We start from the raw sequence: 24,533 nt of genomic DNA on the forward strand, positions 1-24,533 counted from the left end.
GCTAAAGCTAACAACATTCTTATCGTATCCAAATGGGTGACAGGAGCAAAAGTTTCTGAAAAATCTACTCCAAACATTTGTGCGTACCCTTTTGCAACCAGCCTGGCCTTGTACTTGTTTATGGAACCATCAGGATTTAGCTTGGTCTTATAAACCCACTTGACTCCAATAGCCTTCTTGTGCGATGGTCTGTCAACCAGCTCAGCTCCCATGTGTTGTTCTTTTCTATCATTTTGAGCTCCTCCTACATTGCATATCTCCATTTTTCATCTTTAGCAGCCTCCATAAATCCTCCTGGTTCTAAAATTGCAATATTACACCTTTGATATATATCAGAAAGTGCTCTTGTGCCTCTAACAGGTACATCATCAACATCTTCATCTAGAGATTCTAGATTTTTTTGCTTTTCATCATCTTGCCAGCTCCAGGTGTCATTTTCCACGAACTTGACATCCCTGCTAACAATGATTTTGTCATTTTGAGGTTGATAGATCCTATAAGCTTTTGAGAGACTGCTGTATCCTACGAAAATTCCAGGTTCAGCCTTCTTATCCAACTTATTTCTTTTCACCTGAGGTACATAAGAAAAACAAAGACAACCAAATATTTTCAGATTTGTTAGCAAAGGTTTGTAACCAAACCAAGCCTCAAATGGTGTTTTCTTTTGCAAGGCCTTAGTTGGCAATTTGTTTAGCAGAAATACTGCTGTATTTGCAGCTTCAGCCCAAAATTTCTTTGGCATTCCTTTCTCATGGAGCAAACACCTTGTCATCTCCATTAGAGTCCTATTTTTTCTTTCCACTACTCCGTTTTGTTGGGGAGTATAGGGTGTTGTTAGCTGATGCTCAATTCCCGCTTCATTACAAAACTTGTTGAATTTTTCTGAAGTATACTCAGTTCCATTATCAGTTCTTATCACTTGAATTCTGCAACCACTCTAATTTTCCACAAAAGCCTTGTATTTCCAGAATACATCAGCGACCTCAGATTTATAATTCAAAAAATAAATCCAACAATATCTGGTACAATCATCAATAAAGGCAATATAGTACTTACTACCCTTTAAAGATGGTGTTTTCTGAGGTCCGCCTACATCCGTGTGAATAAGTTGCAGCTTCTGCTTTGCCCTCCATGATGAATTCTGAAAAGGCAACCGTGTTTGCTTCCCATATTGACAAGCTTCACAAGCAGACAGGTTCTTCTCAAGGCTTGGAAGACCTTCTGCTAGTTGATTTTCTTTCATGAAGAGTATAGCATCATGATGAAAATGTCTGAGTCTTTTGTGCCATAGTTCTGAGTTATTTTCCAACTTGATAACTGCTGCTTGCTCCTCGTCCAACAAGTTCAAGGCAAAACTTTTTCCTCTCATCTTGACCTTGAACATCTCTTTATTATCAGCATCCTTGATGACACATGCTTTTTCTTCAAACAACACTTTCAAACCATTTTCAAGTAGTTGTCCAACACTTAAGAGGTTTTGATCAAGATCAGGAACAAAAAGAACATCAATTATAAGTTTCAAACCTGTAAGGCTTTCAATTGCAACAGTTCCTCTGCCTCTCGCATCAAGATATTCTCCATTTCCAATTTTCACTTTGGAAATAAAAGATCTATCTAGATCTTTAAAGAGTTCTTGGTCGCTGGTCATATGATTTGTGCATCCACTATCAATTAACCAACTTTCAAAAGCGCTTTTGCTAGCAAAACAAGTTGCTACAAACAATTGCTCTTCTTGATATTGATTTACTGCAGCCTTAGCTTCTTCTTGTTGCGGTTGTGACTTGCATACCCTCTCCACATGGCCTAATTGACCACATTTGTTGCACTTGACGTCTGGTCTCCACCAACACTTCTATTGAGAGTGATTTGTCTTTTTGCAATGAGGGCAGGGAGGCTGAATTCCTCCCTGATTGTTGTAATTAATGCTTGGCCTCTGCTTCTTGTTCTTTTTCCTTCCTTTGTTTGACTCGCTGTTCAGTGAATTAGCTTGAAAAGCACCTCCAACAGAACCTTCTTTCCTCGTTAATCTCCTTTGCTCTAATGCCTGCAAAGCTTTAACAAGTTCTGCCAAGGTAACGCTTGACAGATCTTTAGAATTCTCTAAAGAAGAAATTGTGGCTTCATATTTCTCAGGAAGTGTAACAAGAATCTTTTGAACAATTCTTTCATCAGTGAAATCCTTACCGAACAATCTCACCTTGTTGGCCAAGTCGAGTAGTTGGTCTGCATAGTCTTTAATAGTTTATGATTCTTTCATTCTCTTCATTTCAAATTCTCTAATCAGATTCATCACTTGCATATTCTGCACTCTTTCATTTCCTTGGTATTCTTTTTTGAGATACTCCCAAATTTCTGCAGCAGACTTCATTTGCATAATTCTGGTAAGAATTGAAGGGGATACTGCCGAGAAAAGGCAAGCTTTAGCTTTGGCTTTCCTTGTCTTATTCTCCTTGTGGTGTTTCATCTGATTCACTGTTGGATTATCACCGAGAGAAGTTACTTCATGATCCTCTTCTACTACTTCCCAGGGATCTAGCGCTTCAAGATGAACCGTCATTCTTATTGCCCAAGCTTGATAATTCTCACCATTGAAGACTGGTGGAGTTAAGAAGCTTGTTTCAGAATTCATTTTCTATAAACTATTTAAAATAGTAGTTCAAAGAAGGGTTTATATGGTTCACTCTCTTCTCACAGATCCCTCAAGATGGCAATGCTCTGATACCAATATGAAGGTTTTTAACGGGAGAATAACAGATGTTTACTAAGAAAGAAAAGAGAAGAAACAAGGTTAAGTTGCATTGTTTATTGAAATAATGACTGTAATATAAATACATGAATTCATAACTTAAAAAGCTAAAGAAAAGGAGTGAAATAAGCTAACATTATCTCCAATAACTAAAGCCTAAAATATAGCAACTAACTAATCAGATTCTGCCAAATACTGCAGCCTAATTTATCTGAACTTAATCCTACTTTTAAGCTGTATATTGATACAGCAGAAAGTGGAACTAATCTCCAGGTTTTGAGGCACCACTTTCAACATGTACTCCTTGGCACAATGCATAGCATTGTTTGTACAATCAGGATATAGTATAGGCAAGGGGGCCTTTCTCACACCAATTATGCCACCACATATTACAATTTCTACAATTTATCTTCCATAAAATGTTGTGTTCTGCATCATCTCTAGCTTTAAGTAAAGATTTCCAAGCTTGCGAATTACCCCAAATCCAAGATTTAGATACAGGGTAGATTGTGATGTAATTCTCAAAAGGGAATTACGAATAAAATGCGGAAACAAAAGAAGGATAGAAGAAGAGACACAAGAGAAGGAACAATTGGCAACTAAAGGATATATTAAATCCTAAAATCTCCAATTACAATCCTAAACAAGCACCTAATCAAGATAAATAGATTGACACAAGAAAAGGAAATCAAGAGCAACCTAAAGGTAGATTAAACCTAAAGACCTCAATCGATTAATCTGAATCAAGCACTGAATCTCTTACGAAGACCTCAGGGAAATTGAATCTCCAAGCAACCCCCGTTTCTAACAAAGTTCAACAAAAGCTTTACCAAGCTCTCAAGTCTCTCAAAGGAGATCCAATTCATCAATCATTAATTTTCAAAATAGTCTACCTAAAAATGAACCCTAAACTGCCTATTTATAGTTTTAGGCTATTACATCATAAGAGGCACAAAAGTGGCCCAATAAGGATAAAGGGCGAGCTGGGTCGGGCTCGCCTAATGAACTCGGCGAGTCGCCAACTAGGTCGACGACATGACCCTTCCTTGGAAGCCTTCCCTTGAAGCATTCTGTAAAGTTCGGTGATCTAGGTCGTGCTCACCTAAGGAACTCGACGAGTCGCCAATTGATCTCCAGCTCGCCGAATGAGCATCTTCCCCTGTCTCTTCTTGGAACTTTAGGCGATCTTGGAACCCTCGCCAAATCAGTTTGGCGAGTCGCCGAAGTGGTCTCCAACTCGTCGAATGAGGTAGCGTCTTCACTTGCTCCTCCTTGCTTCGTTAGACCTCCCACACTCCAAGCTAACATCCAAACATGGTATTGCTCAATTGGGAGCTCCTTCCAAGCACGTATGTTACCATGCAAGGCATGGAATCCCCTCTTTGTCATCAACTCAAGCTCAAGAATCTCCGTCCTTGTGAACAATCCTTCAATACATTGAAGTTCCCGAACTTGGTTATGAGTGAATGGTCTTGAGGCAATCTGAATTGGATCATTCTCCCCTTCTTGAAAAGGATTCGTCCTCGAATCCAAACCTTGCAAAACCATAGGGAAAGCAAGTAACAACAAAATCCTCATGGCACGAGGGTTAACGTTAGCAATAACTATTCTATCACCATGCCAAAGATGCACAAACTTAACATATAACGAAGCATCAAAATGATCAACCAAGGATTTGTAACCCACCAAAACAAGAGATACTTGGCTACTTAAGAGACTTTGACAAAAGGGTAAAGCGAAGGAAACATTATACTTAGGCAACCACACATGTAAACCCTCATTGGTTCCGCATTTCAACAAGCACAATTCCCCTTTTAAGTCAAGTAGCACATGAACACTTTCATACTTAAGTGCAAAGGCATAAACAATGTTAACCCAAATTAAGGTTCCATCCAATGCACTATCTAGCTTCAAGAATGTAGTTATTCCCAATTCATGAGTGGGGTCAAGTACACAAGTATTCCCCACGCAGATCGGTAAACATACCTCATTCAAGCACATAGGCTCAAGTAATAACACCAAGTAAGAATCATAACGATGAAAGGAAGTGTTACTACCATACTTATCACAAATTAGACCAACATCGAGGTCAAATGGGAAGGGAATATATAGCATCGAGTCAAGGAGACTCCTATTTTCCCTATTGATACTACTATTAGCATAAAAGAAGCTACCTACACAAGCATGAGCATCATGATATGCAAATTAATAATAGAGAAAGGTGTCATGCACACTAGGGACATCTAAGGTGTTCTCATATGCAAGAGCACAACTAGGTTCAAGGATCCTAGCACACATTACATTACAAGAAGGAACACATAAAGACATCATGGCAAATTTAAAAATAAACTTCACCTTCTCTCAACAAAAAACTCCTACCCCCATAAAATGTACGATCAACAAGATCATACTCAAAACAAGAGTAAAGAAAGGGGTTTAGGAAACTACCCTTCCCCATACATAATGTAGGCTCCTCATGTGGATTGTAAACCCTCAAGAAAGACTTTCCATCATAGGGAAAGGTGTCAACAGATCCATCCAAATGATACCTATCATCTTGACCAAGCATCACTACACAAGTGCCGCAATTCAATTCACTACCGGGGTCAAATGGGAAGGAATTCCATGAACTTGGATTAAGTACTCTCCCTTTTGCCCGATCGACACTCTTATCTTCTAACAACATACTCTACTCAAAAGCGTGAACATCATCATATGCAAACAAGTAGTAGAGAAAGGTGTCTCACAAATCAACTTCATCTAAGGTGTTTTCATAGGTATGACTACTAATAGGCTCAAAATCACTGGTCATACCTGTTAGAAATATGCATAAGCACTGCAACAGTCCAAGTTCTCTGTATTGTAGGGTAGTTATTTACTGTTTAGTAGTTAATTAGTTTCTATCTTATCCTCAGTTAGTTTTTTAATCTTATCCTTAGGAGTTGGTGTACTTGTTCAATAACAAAATAAAATCAGATTGTTATGTTTTTCCTTCTCTGAAAACTAACAATTGGTATCAGAGCATCTATTTCTTGAGGGATCTGTGGGTGTTCATCAAAGTTACGATTGTAGTCAAGAAGACAAGTTTATCAATCATGGAAGCAGAATCAAGTTTTTCCGTAATGGTACCACCTGTTTTTAATGGTGATAACTATCATATTTGGGTGGTAAGGATGGAAACTTATCTAGATGCCATGGATATGTGGGAGGCAATCGAAGAGGATTATGAAGTTCCTTCGTTGCCTAACAATCCGACTATGGCCTAGATCAAAAACCATAAAGACAGGAAAACCAGAAAATCAAAGGCAAAGGTCTGTTTATTTTCAACAGTATCTTCTTCAATCTTCACTCGAATTATGTCTCTAAAGTCAGCAAAAGCCATCTGGGATTATCTCAAGGCAGAATACGAAGGGGATGAAAGAATCAGAGGTATGCAAGTGCTAAATGTTATAAGAGATTTCGAGATGCAGAAGATGAAAGAAACTGAAACCATCAAAGATTACTCTGAAAGGCTCTTGAACATAGCAAACATGGTAAGATTGCTTGGTTCCGTGTTTAATGATTCACGTATTGTTGAAAACATTCTGGTAACTGTGTCGGAAAGATTTGAAGCAACCATAACTACTTTGGAAAACCCTAAGGATCTGTCCAAGATCACCTTCACAGAGTTATTGAATGCTTTGTAGGCTCAAGAACAACGAAGAGTCATGAGAGAAGAAGGAAATACTGAGGGAGCATTGTTTGCCAAGCCTCAAGATGGAGACAAAAACAAAAAAAAAGAACAAGAAGAATGGTGAAGGCATTTCAGCAAGTACTACCAAAGGAAAAAGTGGACACTCAAAGAAAAGTTATCCTCCTTGCAAGCATTGTAACAAGAAAGGTCATCCACCATATAAATGTTGGAGAAGACCTGATGCTAGATGTAGTAAATGCAATAAACTTGGGAATGAAGCTGTCATTTGCAAGAACAATGGTCAGCAACAAGAAGCAGAGGCTCAAATTATTGATAGTGAAGAGGAAGATCAACTCTTTGTTGCTACATGTTTTTCAAGCAGATCATCGAGAGAGTGTTGGCTGATTGATAGTGGAAGCACTAATCATATGACAAATGACATGTCTCTCTTTAAGGAATTGAAGCTCACGACCATTACTAAAGTCAGAATAGGTAATGGTGACCATCTTCCTGTAAGAGGGAAAGGAACCATTGCTATTCCAAGTCATTCAGGTACTAAAACAATTTCTGATGTGCTTTATGTACCTGAAATAGATCAAAACTTGCTTAGTGTTGGTCAATTGATGGAAAAAGGCTACAAATTAAATTTTGAAGATAATCATTGGTTGATCAAGGATGCTTCAGATCAAGAAATATTTAAAGTAAGAATGAGAGGCAAAAGTTTCTCATTAGATCCATTTGAGGAGGAGCATGTTGTTTTTTCAGCAAAAGAAAATGTTGCAGAAGTATGGCACAAGAGACTCGGACACTGTCACTATGAAGGGTTGGTTAAAATGCAAAAAATGAAAATAGGTAAGGACTTGCCTGTTTTAGAAGTACATTCTTCAAATTGTCTTGCGTGTCAATATGGAAAACAAAACAGACTTCCATTTCCAAAGACAACTTGGAGAGCCTCGAATAAATTGCAACTAATTCATACTGATATAGCAGGACCTCAAAGGACTCCTTCACTAAAAGGTAGTCTTTACTATATCATTTTTGTAGATGATCTAACCCGCATGTGCTGGATTTATTTTCTCAAGCATAAGTCAGAGGCTGCTAATGTCTTTCGGAAGTTCAAAGCAAAAGTAGAAAATGAAGCTAACTGTAAAATTCAGTCCGTAAAAACAGATAATGGAAGGGAATACACTTCTTACCAGTTCGACATGTTATGTGAGGAAGCAGGGATTCATCATCAGCTTACTACTCCCTATACTCCACAACAAAATGGAGTAAGCGAGAGAAGGAACAGATACATTATGGAGATAACCAGATGCTTGTTGCACGAGAAGAACTTGCCAAAGAAATTTTGGGCAGAGGCAGCAAATACATCAGTTTTTCTTCAAAATAGGCTTCCCACAAAGGCAGTGAAAGACCGAACTCCATTTGAAGCTTGGTATGGATTTAAACCATCGTTAAATTTTCTTAAAGTGTTTGGTTGTCTCTGTTTTTCCTACACTCCTCAAGTTAAACGAGATAAACTAGATAAAAAATCTGTCCCAGGCATTTTTATTGGATATAGTTCAGTTTCAAAGGCATATAAGGTCTTCCAACCACAAACTGAAAATATAATCTTTAGTAGAGATGTGTATTTTATAGAGAATGAAGAGTGGTGTTGGAAGACTCGAAGAAATCTGTCCTTAACACTTCTGACAAAGCAGAAAAGTCTCCTATCAAGTTTTTTGACAAGAAAATATCACTCTCATGGTAGGATGAAACGGTTGATCATTTACCAGTCAAAGGTACTCGACAACTCACTGATATATATCAGAGATGCAATGTAGCAGTATGTGAACCTGTTGGGTACAATGAAGCCAAGAATGATGAAAAATGGGTGGCTGCTATGAAAGAAGAGTTGTTTATGATTGAGAAGAACATGGCTTGGGAGCTTGTTGATCAACCTGAAGACAGAAAGATAATTGGATTGAAATGGGTCTTTAGAACCAAGCTAAATGTTGATGGTTTAGTGAACAAGCATAAAGCAAGACTTGTAGTTAAGGGGTATGCTCAAATTTTTGGTGTGGATTATTTTGATACATTTGCACCAGTAGCTAGGCTTGACACTATCAGGTTACTTCTTGCTCTTGCTGCACAATTGGGTTGGAAAGTGTATCAGATGGATGTCAAATCAGCATTCCTTAATGGCTTTCTTTAGGAAGAAATTTATGTTGAGCAACCTGAAGGCTTTGTGGAGAAAGGAAAGGAGGACAAAGTTTATAGGCTAAGAAAGGCACTTTATGGACTTAAATAGGCACCAAGGGCCTGGTATGGTCGAATAGATGGCCATTTACTTGGCTTAGGCGTTGAAAAAAGTCTATCAGAATCTACTATTTATGTTAAACATCATGGCATTGATATTCTTGTTGTGTCTATATATGTGGATTATGTACTAGTTACAGGAAGCAATACAAGGCATATTGAGGATTTCAAGCAAGAAATGATGCAAGCCTCGAGATGACTGATCTTGGTCTAATGTCTTATTTTCTTGGTATGGAAATCAAGCAGGGACAGGATGAAGTTTTCATTTACCAGAAGAAATATGCTAAGGAAATTCTCAAGAAGTTCAACATGGAAGATTGCAAGGAGATGAGTACTCACTCCTATGAACCAAAAAGAGAAACTAGGCAAGAATGATGGAGCAGAGAAAGTGGAGGAAACGTCTGAAGGCTTAGTCGGTTGTTTGATGTATCTCACAGCTACAAGAACCGATATTTTGTATGTTGTAAGCATTCTATCGAGGTTCATGCATTGTGCTACTGAGGTGCATCTAAAAGCAGCAAAACGAGTTGTCAGATACATCAAAGGTACCATCAATTATGGTGTCAAGTTTCAGAAAAAATTAGATCTGAAACTACTTGGGTATTCTGATAGTGATTGGGCTGGATCCGCAGATGACATGAAGAGCACATCTGGATATTGTTTCAGTCTTGGCTCAGGAATGTTTTCGTGTTGCTCAAAGAAGCAGGACATTGTGGCTCAATCCACTGCAAAGGCAGAACTTGTGGCTGCAACAGCAGAAGTGAATCAAGCATTGTGGTTGAGGAAAATTTTTCGTGATCTGCACATGAATCAAACAACGGGAACTGAAGTATTTGTGGACAACCAATCTACGATAGCAATTTCTCATAATCCTGTATTTCATGGGAAAACAAAACACTTCAACATCAAGCTTTTCTTCTTGAGGGAAGTGCAAAATAATGGTGACGTGATTCTGCTCTATTGCAAAACTGAAGAGCAGTTGGCTGATATCTTCACCAAACCATTATCAGGCAATAAATTTCAACTTCTCAGGCAAAAACTTGGAGTTTGCAGCTCTTAAAGCAAGGAGGAGTGTTAGAAATATGCATAAGAACTGCAACAGTCCAAGTTCTCTGTACTGTAGGGTAGTTAGGGTAGTTATTTACTGTTTAACAGTTAATTAGTTTCTATCTTATCCTTAGTTTTTTAATCTTATCCTTAGGAGTTGGTTTACTTGTAAACTCTATAAATATCTGTTTTATAATGTAGTAGTTTTGCTTTCATAAATTTTTTCTTTGTTGGTTTATCAAACTAATGTTCCTACTTGTTCAATAACAAAATAAAATCAGATTGTTATGTTTTTCCTTCTCTGAAAACTAACAATACCATTAAGAATTGAAACTCACCAAGACGAAGAGGTAATGGGAAAACACATACCACCTTCCTTTTCATCATGATCCTTCCCTACAAGAGTACTCTCATCTTCCAAGAAGAGATTTCCATCTTTGTGAGGACAATCTTCACACCATAGTGGGTTACTGTAGAAAGCATACTATCAAGAACTACACTACTCTCATGATTCACACCACTAGGTACATCACTAGGAGTGATTTCATCTTCTTCAAATAAGATATTGTACTTAAAAAAGGAATGATCAACCACCATGGGAGAATTAAAACATGCAAGTTTACCCTAAAAAAGACACATCATTTTTCGAAGCATTTTCTAGAACATGATCTCTATGAGCAAAGCAAGCAATCGGATTTTCCACAAAAGATATACTCAAAGAGTCACTCCTATTCAAATGATCAACATTATCACTAGTATCACCAAATTGAGGTTCCTTAATCACATCACAAGATCCCTCAATTAGTGAACTACACTCAAAAGTAGTTGATCAACACAATTATCACATGATAATGAACTATCACTCAAAGCACGGGTGTCAACACTAGGTGGATACAAATCGATCTTATTAGAATAATCAATTCGGTCATCAATAGGATCAACTAGTGTATCCACACTCTCAACATGTACATTATCAACACATGGTAAAGAAGCATTAGGCTCACATAAAAACAAGCTATCACTTACACTTTGTTCATTTGCAATTGTAAAAGTGTTAAGTTTATCTTTTGTACCTTGACGCTCGCAAGAAAGATCTTCTTTACCTTGGAATGACACTCCCTTAGGAATGTTGGGACATCCCAAAAGTGCATCCATCACACCTTCAAGTGTAGGCTCTTTGTTGGGAACTCGTGTTCCTCCATTCATCATGCTTGTACCTGTTGAGAATATAATCAAATAATAAAAGTGTGTTCTCTCTAACAACATAATCTATTAGATGAGATGGTTACACACTTCAACATGGTATCAGAGCAGGCAAAGGTCCTGAGATCGAATCTCACCGCCACCCAAATCAAAAAGAATTTCCACGTGCTTGGCCCATGAAAAAAAATCAGGCCCGCACGTGAGGGGGCGTGTTGAGAATATAATCAAATAATAAAAGTATGTTATCTCTATTAACTTAAGCTTTAGATGAGATGGTCAGACTCTTCAACAGTACCTACATAAGAATCCTTACAAAGTGAAGGATAAACAAAAAGGTTAGATTGAGATTGTGGCAACCTTGCTCTCCCTTACTCCTCTCAATCTTTTGTCTCTCATTTTTCACCTTAGAAGGAGGAAATAGATGTGTACCCCATTGATCCACAACATACTTGGATCATTTTTGCTCGTTTGGGACCCTATGTTGGTTAAACCAATTGGCTCCCAAACATAAGTGACAAAAGTCCATGGGAATTATATCACACAAAACCTCCTCATAGTATGCACCGCGTGTGAAAGAGACCTTTACAAATTCTTTCACCTTACATCCCTCCATGGTGTATGGATAACACCTTGATCTTCGGGGTAGTCTCAAGTAGGCTACCGTAGATGGAGTGATGCAGTTAAGATTGCAATAATCATCGAGGACAATATCAAACCCCAAAACTCCACAAATGTGAACCTTCATCCTAAGAACTTGTCTTCTCAGGTCAACATTATAAAGTTGTGTACCCCTTTGGCACATACTTGAACCTCATAAGCCATTTCAATTCTCCCCATGTCAATGGGTTGGTATTTCCATTGAGTCCTCGAAGCCATCCCGTATGTTTCCACCAACTCAATGCAAGACCTTTAAAGTATTCAAGGGCATACATGGATTGCTCAATGTCTCCCAAATCATGGTTTTGGAAATTCTGCTCACATTGCCACTCCCAATCAGGATACGCCTCGGGATCACACTTTCCTTCAAAGATAGGAAGACTAACCCTTTTGGTACCGAGACCCCTAACACATCCCCCATATCTGCCTTGGTTCCTATATCCTGACAAATGTGCATTAACATGAGAAGTGTAGGATGTAGTATCCTTAGACATTAGATATGCACACTTTCTTCTTCCCATCGGATGACTTTGACTTGAACTAGTGTAACCATACACACCGCTTCGACTAGGGCAAGGATTACCACAAGACAAAGAATATGAATCTTCACAAGCCTTAGGGGCATGCTCCTCATAATTCTTATATAAGAGAGTATACCTCACCTCACCTTCATCCTTGGAGTGGGAAGTGTAATATGTTCCGGCACCATTATAGGAACCATCTTCACTCTCGGAGTGGGAGTAAGATCTCTCACATGCTCCATCAGCACCATTGGAGCCATCACAAGGTTCGTCGTACACTCCATCTTCACCATAAGAGCTATGTTCACCATGTTCCTCATATTCTCCTCCGAATATTAGCTCCCATTCCTATTCGGCTCTTGATCATGGCTATAATCATAACCTCCATAATCACCATCATCCTCACATCCATTGCCTCCATCATTACAATCATTGTCTCCCATATCATAATCACATGGGTCCGAGGCTATTGATGACATACTTCCTTATAACTCCTTTGTACCTACAAAACGAGCAAACAAGGTTAGTAGTAAAAGCTTCTCACCAACACTCGCATTTTCTCACCTTTGAATACCTCACAAATTGGCTTGGCTAAAATTGAACCTTGTTTCAATCCGGTGGTACACAAGTGTCAATTAAGCTCTTCGTCGAAATGGATTCTTGTTTCAAGAAGGACGGACGATTCGTTAAAGCAACACGGACTTGAATCAAGAAGTTAACTATGAAGTAAAACTAAAAAAACACACAAAGAAAGCACAAGAAAGAAAAACGGACACAAGACTAATCAACAACTAAGCAAGGACATTTACTAGTTGGAAATTAGTTTTTAAAATCAAAGTGAGTAGGAATCAAGGAAAATGAGATTAGGAAGTTAAAACATGAGATTTATCATAAAATGAAGCTCGGGTGTCCAAACTTAAACTTTTAAAAAAAAATTGAAGTTCACATCGCCAACTTACTCCCTGTAGCTTGCCGAATCAGTTCGGCAAGTCGCTGAAGTTCCCTCAGCTCACCGAATTTTCTAGAGAGGTAAGTTCATTTCGCAAGCTCAGCTCCCATTTGGCAAGTCATCGAGTCTTCTTTGTAAGCACGACTTAGCTCGCCCAATTGACCTTCCTGCACACTTTCAGCCTGCGATTTTGCACTCTTTGTGGTCCCGTTGTACTTCCTTGACCTAGTACTCACCCCTTTTGGTAAATTCCCTTTTGCACCAACACAAGTACTCTTTCCTTTTCTCTTCCTTTTGGATCAAACACTTTTTTGGAAGATTTCTTCTTGAAGATTTGACTTCAAGAACACTATGAACAAGATGAAGACCCAAAATAAACCCTCAACGATTTTAGCTCGGAATTTCACGAAATTTGAGATACAAGCTCCCCTAGATATAGGAAGCAAACCCCAATACTTCTTATCTTCCAATTCCTTGCCAAAATCTTCGGATTTCAAAACCCATTTCCTTCTTTCTTCAAGTCATGAAGAACACCATGAACATGAAGAACAACAATTTTCAAACCCAATGGATTTTTAATCCGTTTTCACTCAAATTTCAGCTATGAGCTCCTAAGGATATAGAGATCAAACCCCAATACCCTAGAGTCTCCAATTTAACCTAAATCTGAAAACCCACTTGAAATTCTTCAAGCTTCTTCACCCAACAATGGTGAATTCTTCAATAGATCTCCAAACTTCACCAAATCTCTGATCTAAACTCAAATAAGGTTAGAGAATACTAATCTAACCTTGGAAACTTCAAACAAGAATCAAATCAACAAAAACTTTTTAGGGTTTTCTTGAAAAACATTTGTTTTGACTCTTTTTTTTTGTAACAACCCAAGACTAGAATTCGTAGGAACGATTCTAAGCCTTGCTCTGATACCAAATGATGTAATTCTCAAAAGGGAATTACAGATAAAATGCGGAAACAAAAGAAAGGTAGAAGAAGAGATACAAAAGAAGGAACAATTGGCAACTAAAGGATATATTAAATCGTAAAACCTCCAATTACAATCCTAAACAAGCACCTAATCAAGATAAATAGATTGACACAGGAAAAGGAAATCAAGAGCAACCTAAACCTAAAGGTATATTAAACCTAAAGACCTCAATCGATTAATCTGAATCAAGCACCGAATCTCTTACGAAGACCTCAAGGAAATTGAATACCCAAGCAACCCCCGTTTCTAACAAAGTTCAACAAAAGCTTTACCAAGCTCTCAAGTCTCTCAAAGGAGATCCAATTCATCAATCATTTATTTTCAAAATAGTCTACCTAAAAATGAACCCTAAACTGCCTATTTATAGTTTTAGGCTATTACACCATAAAAGTCCCAATAGTGGCCCAATAAGGATAAAGGGCGAGCTGGGTCGGGCTCGCCTAATGAACTCGGCGACGTGACCCTTAGAAGCCTTCCCTTGAAGCATTCTGTAAAGTTCGATGATCTAGGTCGTGCTCGCCTAAGGAACTCGGCGAGTCGCCAATTGATCTCCAGCTCGCCGAATGAGCAGCTTCCCTTGTATCTCCTTGGAACTTTAGGCGATCTTGGAACCCTCACCAAATCAGTTTGGCTAGTTGCCGAAGTGGTCTCTAGCTCGTCGAATGAGGTAGCGTCTTCACTTGCTCCTCCTTGCTTCGTTAGACCTCCCACAATCCAAGCTATCATCCAAACATGGTATTGCTCAATTGGGAGCTCCTTCCAAGCGCGTATGTTACCATGCAAGGCATGGAATCCCCTCTTTGTCATCAACGCAAGCTCAAGAACCTCCGTCCTTGTGAACAATCTTTCAATACATTGAAGTTCCCGAACTTGGCTATGAGTGAATGGTCTTGAGGCAGTCTGAATTGCATCAGATTGTGAAGCAGTACTTAGCCATCATAAACTTAGCCCAAAGAGATAGTTGAGTTCTAAACCTCCACCACCTTTTAATAGCCAATGTTTTAGAAATATCATTCATACTTCTAATGCCCATGCCACTTTCATCTTTAGGGATACATAAGTTCTTCCATGATCTCCAATGGTACTTGGATTTATTCTCATTGAATCCCCAGAAAAATCCTTGCAAAATGTTTTTCTAACAAATTAAGAGTGCTCACAGGCGGATTAATGGGAGTAAGAGTATAAATAAGTAGGAAGAGATTGACGTACGCTTTTGATCAGAACAATTCTTCCACCATAGGTGAACATCTTACCCTGCCAGCCATAGGTGAGCATCTTACCCTCTAGCCATTGAGTCTTCTGACTACCTTGGTGACAATGTCATCAAAGTAAGAAATTTGTTTCCCTATATAAATGGGGCAACCCAAGTATGTAAAAGGGAAGTTTTTATCCATAAAGCTAGTACACCTCATTCTATTAATCTTGTAAGCACCAGTTTTAGGGGACAGTGAGGAAGTAACTTTTGTCCTTGTTCACTCTTTAACCTGAGACACTTTCATAATTCTTCACCTGTTTCATAATAAGTTTAAAAAACTTACTATTGCCACTACTGAAGATAACAATATCATCAGCATAAGCAAGGTGATTGATTTGGGGGCCTCTTTTATGCATGGAAAATGGAGTAAAGTTATCGTTAGTGAGCAAAATGTTCAGAGTTCTGGAAAGAACCTCTGCACCCAAAATAAAAATAGAGGGGGATAGAGGATCACCCTGTTTGAGATCCTGAGAAGAGGAGAAGAAGCCATAGGCATTAATCAAAATGGAGTACCAAATATTAGAAATAAGATTCCATATAAGAGTGATCAGTTAGTCTGAAAAAACAAATCTTTTAAGGACTTCTTTAAAAAATTCCAGTCCATTCGATCATAAGCTTTAACCATGTCTAATTTGATAACAATATTACCACCAACATTAGGTTAAACATGACATGAACAATTTCTTGAGCAAACATAACATTTTCAGTAATCAACCTACCAGTAATAAAGCCACTTTGATTAACAGAAATGATTCTGCTAAAATTTTGGAAACAATTTTGTTGGAAAAATTGTTTAGACTAATAGGTCTCAGGTGAGAAATTTGAAGGGGAAACAACCTTAGGAATCAAGCCCAGACAAGTGTGAGTGAAATACTTTGTAAGCTTTTTACCAGAGAAAAATCCAACAACAAATTCACAAATATCATATTTAATAATATCCCAACAAGTGTGAAAAAACTTACCATTGAAGCCATCTGGTCCTGCATTGCTTTCAGCACTCATATTGAATATTGCATCTTTGATTTCTTCCTCCGTAGGAGTTTTATGAAGTGTTTCATTATCATCATCAATAATCAGACTTGGAGTACACTCCAGGAAGTTGTTATTCATAGCAGGCTGCTCCAAATTAAAAAGTTTCCTGTAAAGCCTAATAGCAGCTTTGGCAATTTTGTTTTCCTCTTGAGTCCATTTATCATTGTGGTTCTTAATCCTGTGAATATGAAGTTTCTTCCTCCTATCTCTAATAACACTATGAATATATTTATGAAAATCTTCTTAGCCTTTTTGCCTAAGAAGAGTGTCTTGCATACTGAGCCATTTCACATACTCTGCATGCTCCTTGTTCAATTCCTCCCTGCTTTGTTTAGTATTATTGACAAGATCCAGTTCTTCAAGAAGCAGGACCTTAGCTTCCCAAGTGTTAACATGTTTATAAATATCTCCAATAGTGTTTCTAGACCACTGACTGAGTCTTTTTCTGAGAGCTTTTAACTTATTTTGTAATCTCCACAATGACATACATATTCCAAGAATCTTGCACTACCTAAAGGAAGTCCTGATGTTGAGTCCATAGGTTTAAAAGCCTAAAGTATCTGATGAAATCAGTCTTATCAGAGTGGCTTTTCATCAGTAAAGGTCTATGATCTGATCCAACTCTAGCAAGATGTTTGATGGTTTTGGTTTGATAGTTTTCAGCCCATATATCATTAACAAACACTTTATCAAGTCTTTTCCATATTCTTTTACCAGGTCTCTTGTTATTACACCAAGTATACCTAGGACCAACAAAACCAATATCAGATAGTCCACATGCGCCTCCATGGTGCTAATGAAGTCAAAACACCTGCTAGCCCTGTGGGGTATGCCCCCTTAGTTTCTCATTAGGATCCATTATTGTCCAATACACCATGGATCATCTATAGAGTTGCTCATACTTTCCAAACTATCCCATAATTCTCTTCTTTCCAAGGAAGTGCATTTGGCATAAATAGCATATATGTATCATGGAGGTCGTATGAGATTTACTTCGCATGGCGTATATTCTAGTTGTATGGGGAAATATGTTTATAAACTTATAGGACATTGATCTTTTTGGACATAATCTGCAGCTGACATATGGTTCTAGAATAACACTTAAGTTTCATGTTAAAAGTTCTAAATTATCATGCTACGCCGACATTTATGTTGTATCATCTTCTTGGATTATCTATTTGTTAGAATATTGTTTTCATGCATTAACTACCACCTGCACTACAATTTTAATCATGATCTATCTTCCATGATGAATTTTTTCATGCATATTTCCTTATTAATTTTAGGCCATATATTGGCTAGTATTTGATGTTCTACTTTGTATTATAGCTTGTAGAAGTTATATACAGCTTCTGAATACTTTGATCTGTTTATCTCCCTAAAAGACTTTTTTCATTTTTGTGTTCTACTTTATTTTGTTAAAAAAGTAAGTAAAACATTTTCCAAAATCATTTTGAACTTCAAACCTCAACTTTCCATCCCAATTTTGTCTCGGGTTAGGTGTTAGGGTCAAGGTTGGATCTCAGGAAGGGTGTCGGGTCTCAGGTTTTGGTCAAGGTCAAGTCTCCGGGTCAGGGTCGGGATTGGGTTTGAATCTTAGGTCTCAGGTTGGGGTAGGGTCTCGGGTTTAAGTTAGTGGATGGAAAGAGTAGGAGGTGCGGGCGGCCTCAGGGCAGAGGACTCGAGGTGGTGGGCCTCGAGGCAGGCGGTGCCTCAAGGTGGGTGAAGCCTCAAGGCGAGCAAAGCCTCAAGGTGAGCAAGGCCTCGAGGTGGGCAAGGCATCGAAGAAGACGAGGCCTTGGGGCGGGCAAGGCCTCTAGGTGGGAATGGCCAAAACTAGAGGCGGGCGGAGCCTCAAGGCAAGTGGAGCCTTAAGGAGGGCGAAGCCTTGGGGAAGGCTGAGCCTGGAGGTAGGCGAGGTCTAAGGGTGGGCAGGGCCTCGAGGCGGAAGGGGCCTGGTGGTGGGGAGAAGCTTGGCCCGCTTTAAGGCAAGGCCTCGGGGAAGGCGAAGTCGTGAAATGGGCGAGGCATTGGGGTGAACAGGGCCTCGGGGGCAGGTAGAGCCTCAGGGGCAGATGGGAACTCGGGCGGACAGGGCTCGAGGTGGGTGGTCGGCCTTAGGATGGGTGCACCCCTAGGGGGTGGGAAGGGTCTTGTCACGCCCCGAGCCTACACCCTGGACGTGGCTGGCACTCGAAGACCATTGCTGGCCCCCAAGCGAACCCTTGGCCTGGCTTTATTAACTCAGCGGAAAACTCAATGCAATGCAAGGTTTTAAAACAACCTGACTAAAATAAAATCTGGCCAAAAAGGCAACTTGAGTCTCAAAATAGAATATTTACATATATACATAGATGAGAGACTCCAAATTAACTGACTGACTGTCTATGAAGCCTCTATAATACTAAGATGGATGTTGGGACAGACCCCGCAACATCCTAATAAAACAAAACTAAAAGAACAACATAATCGAGTCCTCCGGAACACAAAGAGGCTCACCACAGACTCGGCAGTACTCAACTGGATCAATGGCGAACCGACTGCTGGCCCTGGGTACCTGTGTCTGCATCATAATAAGATGCAGGCCAACTGGCATCAATACATTGAATGTACGAGTATGCAAGATGGAAAGCTAAACACCACTTAAGCTTGGAAAGAGTACAAAGGAACTCTTACCTTGGCTCTGTTCAACTCATGAATAACTGAACTCAATATATAAAGCAGTACGACACATGCAATATATAAAGCTTATAAAATAGTATAAACAAATTAGCTTGTTAAAGATTAAACAATAACAACTCAACTTTACTTATATAAAAGTAATATAACTTTAGTGGGAGATTCTTTAACCGACAATCACCACCATGAGCCCTAGTGGTGATACAACGTTTTACCTCACGTTGTCCAAGGACCATCCTATACCTTGCCGTGATATAGGAAGCTAACTTTACTAAGTGGATCCACTAGATTAACTTTACGTGATCATCTAAAAAGTATGACCCGTTAACTCCCATGTTGGCGCATGGTTCTTATGGAGAGTCGAGTTAATATGAACTCGTGTCCCCAATTCGGTGCTCAAGACTACTCCCAAAAATACTTAGCTCATAAGTGTTTTAAACACATCTTTCTTTATTTGAGATAATTACTCAAAACTTTACCTAAAGGCTCACTTGGAATCAATGTTCCTTTTTCTTGAAAACTAGCCCAAAGGCTCTTTTGGAATCATAGTTCCTTTATTACTCAAATGTAAAAACATTTGGAAACTTCTTTGGGAATACATAGTTCCCTAATAACTTTTGAGAAATGAACTCAATTTTAAACTTTTGACTTAACTTGAAACTCTTGACTCTTTACTTGAAACTCTTAACTTAACTTGAAACTTGAGCCTTAAAAATGAAGTTAAAACATTCAACAGAGACTCTTAGAAAGCTTTAAAGACGCACTCCCTTCTTGAACTTCTAGACTCAACTCTTAACTTCCCTTGACTTGGAAACTTACTCTCCTTGAATTGGAATCATGGACTCAAGGTGTTTGATCACGTGTTATGGATGAGTTCTTGACGTTTAAACGTACCTTGGGGTGTTGGAAACAACTTGGGAACATAGGTACAACACTTAGGAACATGTATGAAAAAGTGGGGAAGGAATGGGAAGACTTGGCGCTCTGAGAGGCGCGGAGCACCAGACCTCAAACTTCAGAGAAGTCTGGTTGGGGCTCTGGTAGGGGCGGCGCCCCAAGGGCTGGACCTCAGAGTCCCTCTTGGGGCGCGCTGGCTGGCGCGACACCCCAGCCCTTTTCCCCGAAAACACGTTTCTCCTTCTTTTCTCCAACTCTAAACCTTCTAAACTTCAAAGCTTCATCCCCCAAACATTTAGGATCATCAAAACCCTTAACATACACTAGATTCAACTCAAAAACACCACCGGAAACATACACCAAACCAACAAGAACTACAACACAACACAACTACAACTTCAACAATTCCAACCAACAACTTCAATCAAACATAATCAATCTTTTCTCGAAATTAAACGAGCTTGGCGTGTGGGGGAAAGAACCAACCCAACACTATGAACTCACATACCTTAATAGGGATCACCCCCGAAGAAAACCACGACGATCTTTAACGAAACCTAGCTTGATCTTCTCTTTTTTTCCTCTTCTTCTCCTCTTCACTCTTAAACCCTTACTTTCACTCTTTAAAAATGAGAAAAACTGATCAAAATCAGTCCAACACACTCATATATATCCAAAAGAAAAAGCTAGGAAAAAGACCAAAATGCCCTTACAAATTTCCGGACGGATTCCCTGCCAACTGCCCAACTTTCAAAGGGCATAACTCACTCATACGAACTCAGAAATGAGCAAACTCGATGGCGTTAGAAAGACCAATCCATGAACTTTGCAACCATAACTGGAACCACACCTAGATCATCCTGAGTTAGGAGTTATAACTGTTCAAAGTTGGCCAAAAATTCATTATTTTCCCTACTTAGCCAAATTTTCCAGATTTTTAAATTCTTTCCAAAAAATGAAAATTTCCAATTCTAAGCCTCTTCATAGTTATTTCAAATTGTCGGATGTTACAGGTCTCGAGGCGTACGGGGCCTTGGGTTGAGCAGGTAAGGGAGTGCGGGCAGGGCCTCAAGGGCGGGTGGAGTGATGTATTGAGGCGGGCGGGTGGGGCCTCGAGGTGGGTGGATAGCCTCGTGGCCTGCAGGACCTCGAGGCGGGCGGGGCCTTGGGGAGTGCAGGGCCTCAGGGACTGCAGGGCCTCAGGGAGTGCGGGGCCTCGGGAATGCCTCAAGAGTAGGTGAGTCCTCGAGTAGGGCCTTGGGGTCTCAGGGGTTTCACAGGGATCTCGGGTGAGAACTTGAGGCAGGCAGGCAGGGCCTTGAGGGAGTGGGGCAGGGGGCTCGTGTGTGAGGGGGGGTCGAGGGTATCCAGGGGGTGGGCTCGAGGGCCTCCAGGGGGAGTGGTGGCTAGCAACACCAAGTAAATGACAACAAAAACATGAGATTTTGAGAGTCATTTCCCTAGGGGCATCATATTTGGCCCTATTAACCAAAAAAGTGAGCTTCTAGTTAATGGGAATGACGGGAGGAACTTCTTGACGATTTTTGCAAGTACTTTATGTTGTTTATGTGATTGTGCAAAACTTTATTTTCACGTTTTTTGATGTATCTTTTAGTGCATTAAAGTTATTCTTTTTCTAGAATTTGGCTGTGAAATAGTGTAGTTGTAGCGTTCATAAGTTCAAAATTTACCTTTTTCCTATTGCATTTTTCAGTGATTTAAGTTATTTTTTGAATTTGGATGTGAAATTGTGTACTTGTAGTGTTCATTAGTTCATAGCAATTGTTGTTGTATTACTCTGTGATTGAAGGTTTTTTTTTTTGGTTTTGGATGTGAAATAGCCTTGCAATGCTCATAAGTTCAAAATTTAGCGGTTATCTATTGTGTTTTTCAGCGATTCAAATTATTTTTTGGATTTGGATGTGAAATGGTTTACTTGTAGAGTTCGTAAGTTCAAAATTTACCATTTCATCCAGCCAAGAGAGATAGTGAGAATCTGTGGCGGTGAGGATGGTGAAGTTTTGGAAGCCAAACAAAGCTTTATGCTGCCTGGAAAGCTGCATTTGATGAAGAAACAAGAGACAGGCCATATGGCCATTATTTGGTTGCAGGTGTCTCAAAGTACCCGAAAAAGGTGATCCGTAAGGATTCAGCAAAGAAGCAGGCGAATATATCTCGTATGAAGGCTTTCATCAAGCTCGTGAACTACAACCACATCATGCCTACTCGTTACACAGTCGATGGGGATCTGAAGGATGTCGTCAATGTTGATGTTCTTCAGGCACGTGACAAAAAGGTGACTGCTGCGAAAGAGACCAAGGTTAGGCTTGAGGAGAGGTTCAAGACCGGGAAAAATCGCTAGTTTGCTGGTGTTGGTGAACGTACTCGAGAGGGTAACGATTTGTACAGATAAATGATTGAGAGTAGTGTTATTACTTAAACATGGTGAAAAACAGGTTTCTGTAGATAACATTTGCTTTTCAATATATAGTACATAAATTTCTTGCAACTGGCTGATTTTATACATATTTATCTGCTTTGGTATATGGTCAAATGAATGAAATTCATGGTGCTCGTGCTCGTGCTCGTGTTGGGCTCACTGAACTGACAGTTGCCGAATGTGAATGATTTTACATCACTGTTATGTCGGCTGAGATCTCTAGTAAGCCTTATCCTCAGAATTGCTTTGTGAAAATAATTGTCCCAAGAGAACAAGGTAAGCTGCCGGATTTTGTGATTCCTTTCCTTTTAATTCTAAAAGGACATAATCTGGTATCACAAGTTAGACATGGAATCCCGATCTCCTGGTTGTCTATTGATTCATTCAGTGGAGTAAACAGACAAGTCGATGGATGATGTCACACCGCCCATATTAATAACATTATGATTCATAAAAGGAAGTGTCTTTTTTCCTTATGATGATGGTAACTTTATGAGTGATGGCGGTGAGAGTTGTGGTGGTGAACAGCGGCCCGTGAATGGGAAAAAGGAGCTGCGTTTAGAGAAAAGAGATGTTGATCCTTGGAATTTCATATTTCTGTTATTACTCTCTTTGGATGGTTGTTACTCTCGTTTCCAAAATATCACAATTTTTTTTATTTTAGAATCAAATGATATATGATATGAAGTTTGATCAATACTTATATATTTTTTTTATTATATTAATATGAGAAAAAATTGTACTTCTTGTCTGTTCTATATTAGTTGATCACTTTCCTTTATACACGCATATTAAAAATTATAAATGAAAAGAGAATTTTACTAATTCATTCCTTAAAAAAAAAACTTCTTGAAATTTTACAAACAAATATGAATATTTTCAAAAAGAATTAATTGCAACGATAATATGGTTTTTTTTTTTTTAATTATATGGCGATTGTATTCGACTTGTCTATTGATCTCCAGGAGTTTTACTTTTATGAGCATCATAAGCTTATAGTGATGCTATGAGTTCTTGGACTGAAATCCCCCATTATTCTTGATGCCTCCATAGAAAGAGGAGTGGGAGGGAAAGTGATGCTATGAATGGTTGTACATGGTTGTACTATGTTTACACCATTAGTTGCTCCTCAAAATTGAACATTATTAAAAATAGGGTCACATTCAAAATTCATATGCATTTTGATGAATTTGATATATCTACGATTTGATATCACAAAATTTTTAAAATTTCTTATTTTCGTAACATTCATATCAAATCAAAATATAGCAAATAAATTTTTAAAATATATATATTTTTCGTAGTTCAACTTTCAAAAAAGTGAAAATTTCATGATCAAACGCGTCCGAAATTAAACGCACAAGGAATGCTTAAGGTGGTGGGACTCTTAGGTACTATTCAAATTGTCGAAGAATTTGTTTCTCTATGATTAACACCTGATCATGAGTGTTATTTTTTTTGAAATTGCACACAAAGTTTATGACCTGAAAAACCAAATTAGTTTATTAAAAAATTTGTTAGCTTTAGTTATAAGCCGCTCATAAGGCGAAAGACTTTTCTATTTATTTGATGTAAGCTTTGGAAATATATCTCAATGGGCCAAATTTCTTCATATTTGAAGATTATGAGCATGACCTTAATGCCCACCGATTGCAATTCCCTTCTTGATTGATGCAGTCTCTCATGATAATAATGTTGACTGTGATGTGAAGTGGTTCTCAATTAAGTTCAAACTTGTGGTGGATTTGAATCAACCAATCAATCAAAATTACTCTCATCTTTTCACTGATCAGGTTGTGAATCCATATAGTGATGAACTCTTCAAATCAAAACTTTTATATTGAATATGAACGGCTTAAATATTCATTCTATTAACAACTATTGATTTAATTTCACCTTGAAAACATTTACTACGTTTGTTAGTTTAAAGATGACTATATCTTTATCTATTATTCTAAAGTTCTAAATATAAGGTAAAATTGTCTATTTGACATTGTCACACCCCTTTTTGGAACGAATTTTTTTTTATTTAAGTGACGGTATTGAAAAGGGACTATTTTATTATGTTCGAAGTCGCCACTTGGAATTAAGTTACGGTGTTCCAAGTCACATTTTTTTAGTCCCTAATCAAAAAGAAATGACTCTTTAATT

General features: G+C 38.7%; 1 protein-coding gene across 1 annotated transcript; it reads left to right on the forward strand.

Annotated features, from left to right (window-relative positions):
* The first annotated feature begins 17,143 nt into the window (after nt 1–17,143).
* On the forward strand, nt 17,144–22,304 carry LOC125812428 (60S ribosomal protein L27-like). Its single transcript, XM_049491919.1, has 2 exons — nt 17,144–17,193; nt 21,962–22,304. The coding sequence occupies exons 1-2, from the start codon at nt 17,144–17,146 to the stop codon at nt 22,302–22,304; spliced, it is 393 nt and encodes a 130-aa protein (XP_049347876.1).
* Nucleotides 22,305–24,533: the final 2,229 nt, after the last annotated feature.

This window comes from Solanum verrucosum, unplaced genomic scaffold (assembly GCF_900185275.1).
Source record: "Solanum verrucosum unplaced genomic scaffold, falcon-dt-bn FXZP01000159.1, whole genome shotgun sequence".
Lineage (NCBI taxonomy): Eukaryota > Viridiplantae > Streptophyta > Magnoliopsida > Solanales > Solanaceae > Solanum > Solanum verrucosum.